General features: G+C 44.0%; 1 protein-coding gene across 2 annotated transcripts in view; it reads right to left on the bottom strand.

Moving 5' to 3' along the window:
• The window catches only part of ECEL1 (endothelin converting enzyme like 1), a 178,124-nt gene that overhangs the window by 10,946 nt on the left and 148,648 nt on the right, over positions 1–18,530 (bottom strand). For both annotated transcript variants that reach the window (XM_073626476.1, XM_073626477.1), the window contains exon 15: positions 2,126–2,191. In XM_073626476.1, the coding sequence (XP_073482577.1) occupies positions 2,126–2,191 (66 nt within the window). The remainder of the gene's footprint in view (positions 1–2,125; positions 2,192–18,530) is intronic.

Here is an 18,530-nt window from a genome sequence, read left to right as displayed (position 1 = left end):
ATAACAGTAATCACACTCCACTCTACTCTTATAGCAATGGATGAACCACTGTCACGAGAGCAGTGATTTGAGCTGAATGCTAGATCATCAGTCCACTCTGCTATAAAGCTCAGTTGTTCCTGTCAGAGTACAAACAAATATTAACAAGATAAGTAATACTTATATATAAAATTATGTTTAAAGTGTATATCTAATATATTTGCTAAATTGTGCCAGTTTGGAGAGGTGTGGGATACACCTTCCCGCTTCTCGTCCATCCCAAGTGCTCTTCTGTACTGCTCCTCTCATCTACCTCAGTGCACTCCTGTAATATTCCTCTCCTCTACTTATGGTATTACGTTATCCATTTCATTCCCCTTCAACATATTTCCTATAGTGTGTATATTCTTCTCCACCAGTGTGGATCTGTGTGTTGACTACATATTGACACATACAGGTATGCCTATGTATTACCACAGCATAATGACATGGTGCCATTTGTGCAGGGGTGTAGACAATTTTATTCTCTTGGTTTATGGGACCATGTTGTAGCAAGGTCCCAGATCCCCTTTGGTCTAATGAGAACCTCCAGAGTTAGGGATAACTGACATCCTTCTATGTAGAGTGGGTTACAAGGCATGGTGGATGTGATACAAGGTAGATTCATGGGCGCCAGTCACTTCTCGAATGCAAAGAGATTTATTGTCTCTTAAACAGAACTGTGGGAGAGAGGGTTAGGGCCAGGACACCCTTTAGAAGTTGCAATGTTAATTGGCAGACTCCATGACTTCTATAGGTAGACAGCCATGCAGGGAAAGGCACCTAGCAGGACGCCACATCTGCATATGTAGGATCACTGTCTCCTATGGCAACAGTCCTATAACAGTTTCTAACACAAGTTGTAATGAACTTCTGTACTTCCTCTACAATCACTTCTTGTAGATCTTCACTCCACTGAGCTCCCAGTCTCTCTCACTAGACTTGCTTATCCACTGCCACTGGATCTCCTGAGCTCTTCCAACCTTCTCACAGAGTGTCTTCCTCAAGCATCACCCTCGCTTTCCTGCTGGGTCCCTAGCTTGGCACTCACAGATACTCCTCAAGCGTCACCCCACTGGCCTGCTCGGTCCCTGGCTTGGCACACAAGGCTGCTTTGAAGCGTCACCCGTGTCCCTGGCTTGACACCTGCTGAAGTTTCCCAATTCTTCACTGTTCCCGATTGGTGAGAATACTGCTCCAGTACTCGATTCAGCTACTCACTGTGGTCCCTAGTAATAAGGTGGTCGGTCCTCGGTCCCTTAGTGGAGACAGCTTCCCCTCTACCTCCGACCACGACAGGCAGGCAGAACCGTCACCTCTTGTTGGACTGCAAGCCGCAATCCCAACCCTACACTGCTCTCTTGCTTCTGGATAGGCCCTCTGACAGCCTAGCAGCCAGATGTCCCCAGGATAGGCCTCAGACTCTGGCCTAGCAGCCTGGGGCAGCACAACACATGTCTACCCAGACAGCCGTCCAGGTGGCAAAGGGATCCCGGCCACCTGACTACACCCAAATACACAGGCTTTCCCAGCAGGCCAAGGCATTTAAGAAAAACCCTGCCCATTGGCTGAGATACCCCATATACTCCTAATCTGTGCTTGCATTGCCCTTGTCTTATCTAATGTCGCCAAGTACCCGGCCACCTAGCGACAGAAGAGAGAAGTACAGCAATGCCAGACTTAGGATGAAATCAATTGATCCCTAGCAATTAGCCAGGGCAACTATACCTGGCAGGTAAATTTAAGAGCAACCCTGCCTAAACATCAGGGTGCTACAATGTTATCAAAACTTAACCCCCCATTAAAGGTCTGTCACCATCACCATAAAACTATACCTGAAAAACACAAATATTCTGGTCATGTGCTTAATTCAGTGATATGCTCACCACAATGACTCTCTTCCTCAGCACAATCTCTGGCTCACCAAAGTTTTAAAAATAGAAAGATAATTTTGTAACTATCAGCTCTGAGCTCACCCACATTTCTTTTTTTTTTTCCTCTGTCCAAATTGGTGGTGGTCCCCTGCACAAAATCTTGCCCAGAGGTTGTCACATATCTTAAAATAGCCCTACAGATAATAAATATTTTCGATGTATAAGATACTCACATAATATGCCAATTTAAGGCCGCCCATATCAGCAATATTTTCACCTAATGTTAATCTTCCATTTACCTAAAGAGAGAGTGGAACAGAAATGATGCTGCAATTATTTTCTCTGTGTATTTTACACAACAGTTTGTTAAACTAAGATTACTTTATAGCCAGTCAGGACTGTGGCTATGTGTTTAGATATACTACTTCACGAAATTTTATTTGGTTGAATTCTGATTTGTTGCACTTAAAGTGAACCTGTGTTCAGACTATTCACAGTAAAGTATTTGTGTAATGACAAGCAGTAAGGCTCCGTTCACATCGAGGCATTGCTATTTTAGGTGTTTTTGGGTGTTTTTTTCAGGCGTTTGTGCAGCGTTTTTTGTACAGGAATTTTGAAGTTGACAGGTCACCAACGTAAAACGCCTGTAATCTGCCAAAAAAGGAACTCATGTACTTTTTTGAGCGACAGGCATTTTGCTTAAGGCGACCGAACGCTCAGATGTGAACAGGGGCCATTGAAATGAATGAGATTTGTCTTGTTGGGCGTTTTTAGAGCTGAAGCTTAGAGTAGAAAAACGTCCAAAAATCACTTTAAAATAAGCTCACATTCACTTCTGTAACTATAGACATTGTGAATAATCTAATTTTCAAAGTTCACAACAGAGGCTCAGAAATCTCAGCTTGTTTCTATGAAAACAAAATGTTTGCAGCCAACCCTCTAATGAAAAGAAGCATCAGGTGGTTCGGCACTATCAAAAACTGTCTGAAACTGCACTTAAAAAAAAAAAAAGTTATAATCTTTGAGATCTTTCAGAATGAATTACTTCACACTACAAACAGCTGGAGAAGAAACTGCTTGAAAAAGGATTGAAGTGGTCAAACTAATACTGTAGTTTAATCACTTCAGCTCTAGGCTCTGTCAAACTTTGAATGACCATTACTCATGTAACCCTGTAAAACTGTCATGTGATTGCTGTAATTGGTCAAAGAGATCACATGGTACTGGGGTGACAGATCGTGCCGCAGGATGGGTCATGACTGGGAGGACTTCTTACGATGTCCACCTAAGATGGGAGAGCTCCCGCTCAACTGTCATGTGTCTACAGGCCAGGCAGGAAGTAGTTAAAGTGATACTAAAGTCAAATTTTTCTTTGTTTCAAAATAACAAACATGTTATACTTACATGCTCTGTGCAGTGGTTTTGCACAGAGCAGCCCCAATCCTCCTCTTCTCAGGTCCCTCTTTGTGCGCTCCTGGCCCCACCTTCTTTTTGAGTGCCCCCACAGCAAGCTTACTATGGGGTCACCCGAGCCGAGCCGCAGCTCTGTGTGTCCATTCCTCATTGGCTCACTGACTTTGATTGACATCAGCGGGAGCCAATGGCACTTTCCTCCTATCTGAGCCAATGAGGAGGGAGAGAGTCGGACAGCCAAGTCTCTCAGGCAACATCGCTGGATAGAGATGGGGCTCAGGTAAGTATTAGAGGGGCTGGGGAGCTTCTGCACACAGAAGGTTTTTTTATCTTAAAGTGGAGGTCCGCCCACCCCTGCAAAAATTTTAAAAAGCCAGCAGCTACCCATACTGCAGCTGCTGACTTTTAATAATAGGACACTTACCTGTCCTGGAGTCCAGCAATGTCGGCACCGCAGCTGATGTTTCCATCGGCTGTCGGGTGCTGCCGCTGCCATTGCCAGTAAGGGAAAGGGGTAGTGAAGCAATACGGCATCACACTGGGTCCCTACTGCGCATACGCAAAGCATCGCTGCGCTCTTCTACTGGCCCAGCAGTGGGGGAAGGAGGAGGGAGCCGAGCAGGTGATGTAATGTGCCGCAGCTTGGTCTTCCCGAAGTGGGGACAGGATACCTGTCAAAGGCAGGTATCCGCTCCCCCCCCCCCCCCACAAAAGGTGCCAGATGTGGCACCGGAGGGGGGTGGAGACAAATGAGCGGAAGTTCCACTTTTGGGTGGAACTCCACTTTAATGCATATGATGCATTAAGATAAAAACCCTTCTGCCTTTACAAACACTTTAATGTCCATAGCCTGTGCATAGGTGCACTATTTTTACTGAACAGGATCAACAGGCTTAGAGCAGGAATAGTGTTACCTTTATTTTTTTCTGTGGTAAGTAAATCATAACTGGAATCTGACAAGCTCCTATATTCTACTTTATCCTAAAATACCCTATACCAAGGTTCTTGGTAGTAAACAGACATCAGTTAAATGGACTTAAAGATGTCTGTGTATCTTTTAGATATCATCAGGGTACCCCAAGAGTCCTAAAAATCAGGGCACTCCATAACGCAACTAGCAACTTTCCAGCTGAAGGTAAAGCTTTGCACCACCGACTCCAGTACATGCTTGCATAGTGAGCAGAGCACTATGTTTTGGGGCTTTTGAGGTACTCTGTAAAAAGCAACAGTTTGGTACCTTATAGGTAGGCGTAAAGATGCTTGTTGTCACACAAATCCACTAAAGGAGTTTGGGAGTGCCACTCAACAGCATGGCCCATACAAGGTACATACTGTAAGAATGATGACAGAGAAGTCTATGTAATGCAAATGTCTATTATTTAATCCTATTTAGTATCTTGAATTCCAAAGCATAAGATGACCAAAGGGCACACAGACTCAACATTTAACTTCAAGGGAACAAAATATTCACATCAGGGAAGAATGTCTGGCACAATAGGAGATTTAGATGGACAGAAATATTACATCATAAGTCTTTTCCTTCTGCTTCCACAATCTTCTACCAATAAGGATCTGCCAAGGCTTAGCTAATGTATTGTTGTGTTCATCTGCATCACATCCACCGACTGGCATCCACTAATCAGAGGCCAGGGTTTCTCCATCATTGGACAGTAATCTCCCTCGTGACTGAACACAAGGACTAACCCTAACATCACCTTACTTCCCCGACCTTGACTCATTAGTTATACTTATAGCCACCTCCATGCAGGCCAGCACTCCTCTAGGCCACAGCTCTTTTCCATATGGCCCCATTATACTGAATTCTTGAAGTACTCTTTTGGGCACGCCTGTTCATGGCCTGAATCCCTCTTGTTTATATGTTTTTCTTGTTGAAATGTTTTTCTCAAATCCATACATAAAAACAAACCCCCCCCCCCCCCAAAAAAAAAAAAAGTTGCCCATGGGACTTTAAATGAGAAATACGTAAATAATAAAATATCAATTTATTATATAACTGTTTGACACATTCGTATAAAAATGATTTGCCACGTCGAACCAGTTAGTTACATATGTCAGTATAAAATATGCATCAAGCTGAAATATTTTCCTATTCATACATCAGACCGTGCGCAGCGATCCCAGGAGAGACTGATTGTATATAAACCTCTAAGAATACATATAGCCATGTACTTTCTTGTGCCACCCCTTCGGTTTTCCCATTGGGTGTCTTGGTCCCCTTCCACTACTCCCGGGTCAGACACTGAGCAGCGGACGCCAATTGGAGGTGTTATACTTGATTAAGCTGGTTTGCAAGTCCTGTATTTTTTAAGACATCAATATGCATGGGTGTTGGCACCCACCGTATTCCTAGGGAGTACTTTAATATAATCTATGTATCTGTTCTTTAGTTTAGAGATCTGTTGTTGGAGGCATCCACTTCTGAAGAAGTGAAAATGTTTTCACAAAACGCGTCGAGTTACAAAATGCATCCTTCTTTAAACTGAAATTACTTTGGCTGTGTGAAGCATGCATTGAAAAATATATCAGCTTGATGCATACAGTGTTTTATACTGACATATGTAACTAGCCGGCTTGACACGCCAAATAATTTTTATACGTATTTGTCTAATTGTTGTATAATAAGTTGATATTTTATTATTTACATATTATGCCTTATTTAAAGTCCCATGGGCAACTTTTTCTATTCTGTTTTTATAAATGGTATATATCAGAATGGAGGCATGACATTATAGGCACCTTGTCACAATTCTGCTTTTTCTCAAATCCCTCTTTGTTTATGTCATTTAGGCTGCACAGGTGATTTCTATAAAGTACTTCCTGCTCATATACTGTTACTTTATTCCAGGTTAAGTACTCCTTTTCTCATGGTATACAAATCCTGGGAGCATTTTAGGCAATGTGGTCAATAAGCACTTGCAACCGCAATACGTATACAGTATATACGTTGCAGTTTGCAAGTGGTTTACCAGGGTTATGGCTGAAGATATCAGCCATAACCCCAGTAATTTTTTTTTTCACTCAGGGGCTGCCTTTTTTACAAAAGCGGTCCGAGTGGCTCATTAGCTGCTCTATCACTTTGCGAAGAGGAGGGGGGACGGACGTCCCCTCCTGCTGCTTGCTGGTTTTTCTCGGGCTTACCATTTTTACCGGCATGCCCGAGAAACGATTTGACAGTGCGGTCAGCTGGTCACAGAGGCTACCAGAGACCAGATCGTCTCTGATCGCTTCTATGGCCTTGGAGGCACGGAGCAATGTCATGATGTCAATTCTGGTCTAGAGCAGAAGTAAATAACATTTTCCAAAAAAACATAAAAAAGTAAAGGGACTGTGCAAAAATAAAACATAAAATAAATAATAAAAAAAAAAAAAAAGGCTACCCATCCCTCCGTGCCCACGCGCAGAAGCGAATGCATACATAAACAGTGTTTGCACCACATGTGTGAGGTATTGCTGTGAACGTTAACGCAAGAGCAATAATTCTAGCGCTAGACCTCCTCAGTAACTATAAACAGGTAACCTGTAAAAAATTTAAAGCATTGCCTATGGAGAATTTAAAGTTCTGTAGTTTGTTGCCATTCCACGAGTGTGCAATTTTAAAGCGTGACATGTTAGGCATTTGTTTACTTAGTGTAACATCATCTTTCATATTTTACAAAAAAATTGGGGTATATATTTTGCTTTGTTTTGTTTAATTCATTAAAGTCTTTTTTTTCCCAAAAAAAATTGTGTTTCAAATACTGTGTGACATAAAAAATTGCAACGATCACCATTTTGTTCCCTAGGGTCTTAAACTTGTAAACTTGCCAGACAAGGCCTGGTTTTCATGTGGCTGTATAATCTCCCAAACCACATTCTTATACTACAAATATACAGACATGTTGGTCTCTCTCCTCTCACCCCACACAGCACATTGCCAGTAGGGATGAGCCGAACACCCTCCGGTTCGGTTCGCACCAGAACTTGCGAATGGACTGAAAATTCGCACGAACGTTAGAACCCCATTGATGTCTATGGGACTCTAACGTTCGAAATCAAAAGTGCTCATTTTAAAGGCTAATTTGCATGGTATTGTCCTAAAAAGGGTTTGGGGTCCCGGGTCCTGTACCAGGGGACATGTATCAATGCAAAAAAAAGTTTTAAAAACGGCCGTTTTTTTGGGAGCAGTGATTTTAATGATGCTTAAAGTAAAAAAAAAAAAAAAAAAAAAAAAGTGAAATATTCCTTTAAATATCGTACCTGGGGGGTGTCTATAGTATGTCTGTAAAGTGGCGCGTGTTTCTCGTGCTTAGAACAGTCCCTGCACAAAATGTAATTTTTAAAGGAAAAAAGTCAATTAAAACTGTTTGCTGTTTTAATGTAATGTCGGGTCCTGGCAATATGGATGAAAATCAGTGAGACAAACAGCATGGGTACCCCCAAGTCCATTACCAGGCCCTTTGGGTCTTGTATGGATATTAAGGGGAACCCCGCACCGAAATTAAAAAGGAAAGGTGTGGGGCCCCCAGGCCCTATATACTCTGAACAGCAGTATACAGGCGGTGCAAACATGACAGGGACTGTAAGTTTGTTGTTAAGTAGAATCTGTTTGTAATTTTGAACTGGTACATTTTTAACGTGTTTAGCTCCAGCCAAAAAATGTATTTTAAGCTTTTTGTTATCACCCCTGTGACATTTGTTTTGCTGTCTGTGCTCCTCTTCAGAAGATTTCACCTGACTTATTGTCCCAATGACAAATGTTTTTTGAAAATGTGTTTTTTTTTTTGTAAAACAAGGATTGGTGATAAAGCATCAGTAGAAAGGAGAAAAGTTTTTCCCATATTAACTCTTACAGGAGAGAATTTCCCTTCCTAGGGGTAGATTTCATCTCACTTCCTGTTGTCTCCTTCTGTTTGCAAGTAGGAGTCGTTTTGTAAGTTGGATGTTTGAAAGTAGGGGCCTGCCCTATATACTCAGCAGAAATTTGGGCCTTAGGTGTTGTTGTGGCCACAACACTGTAAGCCCTCACAGGGCCCTGCTGTGAAATATTAGATCAAGAATTGTAATTACATGCCCCTGTTGAACAGGGGCAGAAAAATTGGGCCTTTGGTGGTGCTGGTGCCACAACACTGTAAGTTCTCACAGATACTCTTGGTGGGTGCAGGAAAGGGCCCCGCTATGAAATATTAGATCAAGAATTGTAATTACATGCCCCTGTTGAACAGGAGTAGAAAAATTGGGTCTTTGGTGGTGGTGGTGGTGCCACAACACTGGAACCCCTCACAGATGCTCTAGTTGGAGCGCAGGAACTAGCCCTGCTGCAAAGAATTGCATCAAAAATTGTAATTACACACCCCTGTTAAACAGGGGCTGAACAACCTGGAGAATTTCTCTAATTGGTCAAGGAACGGAGTAACTACATCCCACAATTATACTGTGGGGGGGTTCTCCGAGACTTCCAATCAATACGCTCAGAATTTAATTTGCCTAATACCTCATTCTATCAGTATCTACAGCTTAGGCACGCCATAGCAGCACAAGCCACAATATCCAACTGGGAGCTAATTAGACCCACGGTGCTCACACAACTCATTATGTCATCATCCTGGAAGGGACAAATCTCTTCCATATATGGCTCACTTGTTAGTCATGTATCTAAAGCAATGACTTTGGGTTGTAGAACCGGCTGGAGAGAAGACATAGGGGAAATCTCAGATGAGGAATGGAACACCATACTAGAGAATGTGCTTAAAGTGTCCCTATGCTCCTCTCAAAAACTCAATTATTTATTATTCACCGTACATATCGCACACCCGAAAAATGACATAAATGGCACAGAGATGATCCGTTATGTCCTCGCTGCCTTATTGACAATGGTACACTTATTCATATGCTTTGGAAATGCCCGAAACTACAGAGGTATTGGGCTGCAGTGATAGACACTATTAACAGTATATGGAACATCAAGCTTACAAATGACCCTAAATTATGTTTACTGGGATGGTTGGATGAGGAACAATACACTCCCCACACATACATTGCCATTTTAAGGACACTATTTCTAGCTAGGAAACTTATTGCCAGGACATGGTTATCTATGATGACTCCTACGCTGGCGGAGTGGACTGCAGCTGTGAACGATTCTCTTGTTAGAGAACAACTCACATATAAACACCAAGGTTACCCGAACAAATTTGAGAACATATGGGATCCCTGGTTAGACACACCTGGATTAGCTCCATTGAGCTTGGTTCACAATAGAATCCTAGGCGGCAGAATCACTACAGCAGGTGCGCCATCTTAGAACTTATCAGAGAGTGGGATCCGCTAGAGATGGGGCTAGAGGAGGAAAACATCACCCCGTTCATGCAATGACTTTAATTGGACAAGTGTAATGCAACAGCTGGGCACTGCAGAGGTCGATTTGTAAATAGCTTGCTTAGTTTAATGGTTAACATTGGAAAAAAAAAAAACGTACACCACTCCCCACTGGTTAGGGGACGTTGGTACCCTAAACCGCTTGTTGACCCCGTTGGGTCAGGAAGTAGGAAAAAGGGGAGAGGGAAAGGAAATAAAAAAAAAAAAAAGAGAAAATGAAAAATGACCTATAGAGGATATGCAGGACAAGTAACGAGTTTTAGAAGTCACAAACATAATAAATGTATCACACAAGTATATCTAAAGTTCCAAATATGATGATTGTTTGCCTTATAAGGAATATGGTTGACCGTTAAGTCACGTAACAATGATGTTAAGTGTCCTCATATAATATGGAATTTGATTTGATTTGTATGCTGGAATGTAACCTTCTGCCTTTTTGTGTTTAATGAGGTTATTTTCAATAAAAAAGATCTGATTTAAAAAAAAAACAGGGGCTGAAAAATTGGGCCTTAGGCACTGGTGCTGGTGCCACAACACTGCAACACCTCACAGATACTCTAGTTGGAGCGCAGGAACTAGCCCTGCTGCAAAGAATTGCATGAAAAATTGTAATTACATGCCCCTGTTAAACAGGTGCTGAAAAATTGGGCCTTAGGCACTTGTGGCGGAACTGGCGGTGCCCAGAACCAAAAATGTTCTTACAAGCTATCATCATGATCATTGAGGAGGAAGAGGATAATTACTTAGTATAACAGGATAGTCACTCAGCATCAGCACAGGCAGTCTTTGAAGGAATCTGACATTTCAAAAAAATGTATTTGGTTACATCAGCATCAGGTGCTTGGTAGCTGGTGGTGATCCAAGACTGATTCATTTTTATGAAGGTCAGTCAATCGACCGAGTCGGCCGAGTCGGTGGGCAGAAGCACCCTGTGATCGGTTACAAAGCCTCCAGCAGCACTGAATGTGCGTTCCGAAAGAACGCTGGATGCAGGACAGGCCAGTAACTCGTTGCACGGACTTTTCTGCAAGGCCTCCCAAAGATGTTTCATCTTCTGCTCCCTCTGTGACGGCAAGATAAGGTCCGCAACCTTACCCTTGTGGGTTGCCAGCCAGTATTGTTCCTTCTCCTTGATACCACGAATACGAGGATCCTTCTGCAGGCTTTGCAGAATCAGGGAGGCCATGCAGCGTAGGTTTGCTGAGGCATTCGGTCCGGAGTCCTCTGGGTCACTAAGGACGACATGATCCGCAGCCACCTCCTCTCAGCCACGTACAAGTCCATGTGTTTCTTGGGACTGTAAATGATCCCTTAAAGACTGCTGCTGATGCTGAGTGCCAGGCTCCACCTCCATACTGACACAATCCTCCTCCTCGTCCTCTTCCTGTGTGATCGGCGGGCACGCAGGATCACTGTCTGGATAAAGGGGGCCTTGAGAGCTAAGGAAGTCCTCCTCTTCCTGCCTCTGTTCTGCCTCAAGTGACCTGTCCATTATTCCACGCAGCGTGTGCTCCAACAGGTGGACAAGGGGGACATTGTCACTGATGCATGCAGTGTCACTGCTCACCATCCTCGTGGCCTCAACTGGTGACAGGACAGTGCATGCATCCCTGATCATGGCCCACTGGCGTGGGGAAAAAAAAACAAGCTCCCCTGACCCTGTCCCGGTGCCATAGTCGCACAGGTACTCATTGATGGCCCTCTGCTGCGTGTGCAGCCGCTGCAGCATGGCCAACGTTGAGTTCCACCTGGTGGGCATGTCACAGATTAGGCGGTTCTTGGGCAGGTTAAATTCCTTTTGGAGGTCTGCCAGCCGAGCACTGACATATTACCGGCGGAAATGCACACAGACTTTTCTGGCCTGCCTCAGCACATCCTGTAAGCCCGGGTACCTGCCCAAGAACCGCTGCACCACCAAGTTAAGCACGTGAGCCAAACAGGGCACATGGGTCAGTTGTCCCTGTCGGAGGGCGGAGAGGAGGTTGGTGCCATTGTCGCAAACCACCATTCCTGCCTTAAGTTGGCGTGGCGTCAACCACCTCTGAACTTGCTCCTGCACAGCTGACAGAACCTCTGCCCCAGTGTGGCTCCTGTCCCCCAAGCACACCAGCTCAAGCACCGCATGGCATCTTTTGGCCTGCATACTTGCATAGCCCCTTGAATGCCTACGGAGCACCGCAGGTTCCGAGGACAAAGCACAGGAAGAGGCCATGGAGGAAAAAGAAGAGGAGGGGGTGGAGGAGAGAGGTGTGTCAGAATCATTAGTAGTGGCATTTTGGAGACGTGGTGGTGGAACAACCTCCAATACTACTGCACCTTGTCCTGCATCCTTCCCAGCTGCCAGCAGAGTCACCCAATGCTCGGTGAAACTTAGGTATCGTCCCTGTCCATGCCTGCTGGACCATGAGTCAGTGGTAATATGCACCTTACCACTGACCGCCCTGTCCAGCGAGGCATGGACATTGCCTTCCACATGCCGGTAGAGAGCCGGAATCGCCTTCCGTGAGAAAAAGTGGCATTTGGGTACCTGCCACTGAGGAACCGCACATTCCACAAACTCACGGAAGGGGGCAGAGTCTACCAACTGAAAAGGTAGCAGTTGAAGTGCTAGCAATTTTGCCAAGCTAGCATTCAACCGCTGGGCATGTGGATAGCTGGGAGCGAACTTCTTTCGGCGGTGCAGCAGCTGGGGCAGGGAAATTTGCCTGGTACAATCTGACGTCGGTGTACTGAAAGCAGATTGCCCACAAGTACTTGGCTGTGACACACCTAATTCTACACCTTCATTCCTCTCAGTGCAAGTCTCAGAGAGGACTGAAGGTATAGTGGGGTTGGAGATCTCAGCTGATGAGGAGCAAGTAGAGGTCCTCTTTGTTCTTTGGTGTGGGTCTTTTAGATACGCTTGCCAATGAACTGCATGGCAGGTCAACATATGTCTGGTCAAGCATGTAGTTCCCAAGCGGGAGATGTTTTGGCCACGCGAGATACGCTTGAGACATATGTTGCAAAAATGCGATCTGATGCACTCGTCCCAAAAAAGGCCCACACCAAAGAACTTTTGGAATAACGCGCAGAGACAGCAGCCCCCTGCACATGCAGAGCTTTGCAGTGTGATGCAGTCAGTGTGCTGCCCTTAGGCTGGCCCCTGGAGGGCATCCTGCCTCGTTGGTGATGTGCCTCCTCCTCTCTCCTATCAGGCACCCACTTTGAGTCAGTGACCTCATCATCCCCTCCCTCCTCATCACTGGAGCAAACCTGGCAATATGCTGCAGCAGGGGGAGCATGACTGCCAGATTGCTGTCCTTCTTGGGCACCCCCCTGTCCCTGCTCACGTTACTGGCTTCATCTAGCTCAGTATCATCATCAGAGCCTTCTAAACGCTGGGCATCTTCCTGGAGCATGTACCCAACACTGTGGTCAAACAGTTCGAGGGACTCCTCAGGAGGACATGGTGGGGCTAGGGAAGGAGTCACTGATGCCATTGAGCCGAGGGAAGAGGCCGCGTTGGCAGCTGCTTTGCCAGACAAAGTACCCTGAGCATGGGTGAGAGAGGATGAAGAGGATGAGGACGGCTTGGTCATTCACTCGACCAAGTCTTCCGCATGTTGCGGCTCAACACGGCCAGCTGCCGAAAAAAAGGCCAAGCGTGTTCCATGGCCACGTGCTGATGAGGATGCACCGTCTCCACGACCAGCACTGTTGCCTCTAGACACAGAGCCTGCTTTCCCTCTTTTATTAGCTTGTGACTGTCTGCCTCTCCTTGTTGGCCTTCCAGACATACTAATGGCCTGCAGTGAGATGTAGCTGCACTATGCTGGGATATATATATATATATATATATATATATATATATATATATATATATATAATGATACTGCAGCTAGCAAAATCAACTGCCTGCCTGTAGTATGAGAATACCACCAATCTTCTACAGGTAGCTTTAGATGAACACTGTGCAGAGGTCGCACTACACTAACTTGTAGCTTTAGCTGAACACTGTGCAGAGGACGCACTACACTAATGTTAAAATAATGTAGCTGCCTGCAGTAGTGATGGGATCAGGAAAACAACACCAACCTTCACAGATAGCTTTAGCTGAACACTGTGAAGAGGACGCACTACACTAATGTTAAAATAATGTAGCTGCCTGCGGTAGTGATAGGATCAGAAAAACACCACCAACCTTCACAGATAGCTTTAGCTGAACACTGTGAAGAGGACGCACTACACTAACGTTAAAATAATGTAGCTGCCTGCGGTAGTGATAGGATCAGGAACATTACACTAACTTGTAGCTTTAGATGAACACTGTTCAGAGGACGCACTACACTAACTTGTAGCTTTAGCTGAACACTGTTCAGAGGATGCACTACACTAACTTGTAGCTTTAGCTGAACACTGTGAGGAGGACTCACTACACTAACTTGTAGCTTTAGCTGAACACTGTGCAGAGGTCACACTACACTAACTTGTAGCTTTAGCTGAACACTGTGAGGAGGACGCACTACACTAACTTGTAGCTTTGGCTGAACACTGTGCACTACACTAACTTGTAGCTTTAGATGAACACTGTTCAGAGGACGCACTACACTAACTTGTAGCTTTAGCTGAACACTGTGAGGAGGACGCACTACACTAACTTGTAGCTTTAGCTGAACACTGTGTAGAGGTCGCACTACACTAACTTGTAGCTTTAGCTGAACACTGTGAGGAGGACGCACTACACTAACTTGTAGCTTTAGCTGAACACTGTACAGAGGTCGCATTACACTAACCTGTAGCTTTAGCTGAACACTGTGAGGAGGACACACTACACTAACTTGTAGCTTTAGCTGAACACTGTGAGGAGGATGCATTACACTAACTTGTAGCTTTAGCTAAACACTGTGAGGAGGACGCACTACACTAACTTGTAGCTTTAGCTGAACACTGTGCACTACACTAACTTGTAGCTTTAGCTGAACACTGTGAGGAGGACGCACTACACTAACTTGTAGCTTTAGCTGAACACTGTGCAGAGGTCGCACTACACTAACTTGTAGCTTTAGCTGAACACTCTGAGGAGGACGCACTACACTAACTTGTAGCTTTAGCTGAACACTGTGAGGAGGACGCACTACACTAATGTTAAAATAATGTAGCTGCCTGTGGTAGTGATAGGATCAGAAAAACACCACCAACCTTCACAGATAGCTTTAGCTGAACACTGTGAAGAGGACGCACTACACTAACGTTAAAATAATGTAGCTGCCTGCGGTAGTGATAGGATCAGGAACACTACACTAACTTGTAGCTTTAGATGAACACTGTTCAGAGGACGCACTACACTAACTTGTAGCTTTAGCTGAACACTGTTCAGAGGATGCACTACACTAACTTGTAGCTTTAGCTGAACACTGTGAGGAGGACGCACTACACTAACTTGTAGCTTTAGCTGAACACTGTGCAGAGGTCACACTACACTAACTTGTAGCTTTAGCTGAACACTGTGAGGAGGATGCACTACACTAACTTGTAGCTTTAGCTGAACACTGTGAGGAGGATGCACTACACTAACTTGTAGCTTTAGATGAACACTGTTCAGAGGACGCACTACACTAACTTGTAGCTTTAGCTGAACACTATGAGGAGGACGCACTACACTAACTTGTAGCTTTAGCTGAACACTGTGAGGAGGACGCACTACACTAACTTGTAGCTTTAGCAGAACACTGTACAGAGGTCGCACTACACTAACTTGTAGCTTTAGCTGAACAATGTGAGGAGGACACACTACACTAACTTGTAGCTTTAGCTGAACACTGTGAGGAGGATGCATTACACTAACTTGTAGCTTTAGCTAAACACTGTGAGGAGGACGCACTACACTAACTTGTAGCTTTAGCTGAACACTGTGCACTACACTAACTTGTAGCTTTAGCTGAACACTGTGAGGAGGACGCACTACACTAACTTGTAGCTTTAGCTGAACACTGTGCAGAGGTCGCACTACACTAACTTGTAGCTTTAGCTGAACACTGTGAGGAGGACGCACTACACTAACTTGTAGCTTTAGCTGAACACTGTGAGGAGGACGCACTACACTAATTTGTAGCTTTAGCTGAACACTGTGCAGAAGTCACACTAAACTAACTTGTAGCTTTAGCTGAACACTGAGGAGGATGCACTACACTAACTGTAAATAGTCTAGCTGTCTGACTGTGGTACTAATAGTATCAGAAGAACACCAGCAATTTTCTTCAGGTAGCTGTAAATACTGTAACAACACAAGCCTGCCTGTCAGTAGGGAGATAATAACAGGAACGGATCTAGCTAAACTGAATACAGTGTATATATATATATATATATATATATATATATATATATATATATATATATACACACAACACCTGGGATGCATATATATACACAATACACTGTAAGTACAGCTAACTCACTGACTGTCCTGCCTAATCTATCTAACTAAAATCAAATGACACTGTCTCTCTGTCTCTGTCTCTCAATGCCGGAACACACACTACACAGGGCCGCCATGCAGGCAGCCTTATATAGTGTGGGGCGTGTACTAAACCCCCTGAGCCATAATTGGCCAAAGCCACCCTGGCTTTGGCCAATTACAGCTCTCTCTACAGACGGCGCTGTGATTGGCCAAGCATGCGGGTCATAGTGCATGCTTGGCCAATCATCAGCCAGCAATGCACTGCGATGCCGCAGTGAATTATGGGCCGTGACGCACCACACGAATTTGGCCACAATTCGGCGAACGGGCGAACAGACGATGTTCGAGTCGAACATGGGTTCGACTCGAACATGAAGCTCATCCCTAATTGCCAATAAATCCTTTGGCATATAGTCCAATGTCTGAAGGAGTGTCCCTGTAAGTGAGTGGATCCTAGGCCCAGCCTAAATATAAGGCCTAAACATCTCTCCAAGTCAGCATGAATGTCTCTAATGGCAACCTGGGTTCTGGTGTTTGACACGTAAAGGAAAAGGAGCAGACTGAGTGGGTATAAGCCTTGAACTGGAGAGAAGTCAAGGCATTGTGTACTACAAGGACCTAAGATCCATTGTGCTCCCCAAGTACAAAAGATGCTAAAATTGAAGACAATCAAGATACTTTACAGATACCACAATGTTCTGCATACTATCATTAGTTAGTTTATACTTTGGTGAAAATGATAGGTTTACTTTAAAATGTATCCATTGTACAGTGCTACTATTGGTAACAGGGGAACAGACAGAAATATTTTACCATAGCTAAAACTTTCATATACGGCTAAATGATGCGTACAAAGATACTGAGTAAGTATTATGAAGTACAGAGCGCTTATCTCTCTTTTCGGTAATATAACCTGCCTTACAAGTAAGCCATGAATATACACGCTGTCTGGCTTCAACAGTACGCATTCATAACAGACTTTATTTAGCTAAGAAAAACAGCTGTGCCAGGAATATAGTATGTACCTTTGTGGGTAAGATGTAATTACAATACTGTATTTTTGCATCATTTCCTTATCTCTGGTGCTTTGTTTGTATCATTTGTGTTCAGCCTTTTGTTAAAAGCAATCCTGAATCATGCAGTTACATGCTAAAATGTAACAATTTCAGACAAGTCATGTGTTACAGTTGTATACATAGGCATGGGATATATCGTATCACTGCTAGCAGCAAAACCAGTGCCCACCGTATTGTGTCTACTGTGATGAAAGCAGGGATCGGCATTCTCTGCCATTACAATGTCATTCTAAAAATGCTCTTTTATATACTGTATCCTGAACTCACCAGCTTACCTGGTCAAACTGATCTGTCAAATAGTATTTTCTGGAAAAAGCACAGGTTTGTGTTTTTATTAGCACTGTATATTATAATTTATTATAACTATTTAGCACTGTATATTATAAATAATTGCCAATTATTTGAAGCATTAAGCTATTTTGTAATTTAATGTTTTTTTTTAAAAAAAACTTTTATGTTCAGTCTGCAGCCCTCTACAACTTTTTATCACTTTTATAAAACCGTTCTCTTTCAAGAAACCATGGCATAAATAAACAGTTTATAGACAAAACTTCTGAGATTTCTCATCTCCAGTTTATGTCATCGGCTCACTTTTTACTCAAACATCCATGCATGGCTTAGGCCTCATGTACACTGCTGCTGGTAAACGGACGTTTAGGAGCAGTTGGGCATTTTTTTCAGCTGACCCTGAACCCTCCTCTCTTTATCCTATCAGTACATGTATACAAGGTCGTTTATAGTTGTTTCTAGGCAGTTGAGTTTAAAAGCATTTTTTGGAAAGCAAAAAAATGTGTTCAGGACCGATGTTCAGAGGCATTTAAAACAGCAAATGCCTGTAACAGCTTGTAAACGCATTTAAATACAGTAACTCGCGTTTAGTCGCGTTTTGTTTACAGGTGTTTTTAATTTTTGACTATTTGAAAAAAAAGAAAAAACGCTTCTAAACGCAGCATGTAAATGCGGCAAAACTGACGTTTTTAAACATCAGTTATTATCTGTCAAGTCAAATCGTTCAGGACAGGTTGTAAAACGTCCCGTGTACATTAAGCCCCGGTTCACACAGGGGCGGCACGACTTGCAGGTCGCCTCACCGAGGCGACCTGCAAACGACTTCCGCGTCGACTTGCCAAATGACTTCTGTCGCCCCAAGTCGCCCCCAAAGTAGTACAGGAACCTTTTTCTAAGTCGGAGCGACTTGCGTCGCTCCTATTAGAACGGTTCCATTGTACTGAACGGGAGGCGACTTGTCAGGCGGCTAGGTCGCCTGACAAGTCGCCCCTGTGTGAACCGGCTCTAAGCCTTGAGGTAAGATTTCAAACGTTACGTGAATAT

The sequence above is a fragment of the Aquarana catesbeiana genome, linkage group LG04, assembly GCF_042186555.1.
Source record: "Aquarana catesbeiana isolate 2022-GZ linkage group LG04, ASM4218655v1, whole genome shotgun sequence".
Lineage (NCBI taxonomy): Eukaryota > Metazoa > Chordata > Amphibia > Anura > Ranidae > Aquarana > Aquarana catesbeiana.
The sequence above is the reverse complement of the archived record's forward strand: the minus strand, read 5'-3'. Positions and strand labels throughout refer to the sequence as shown.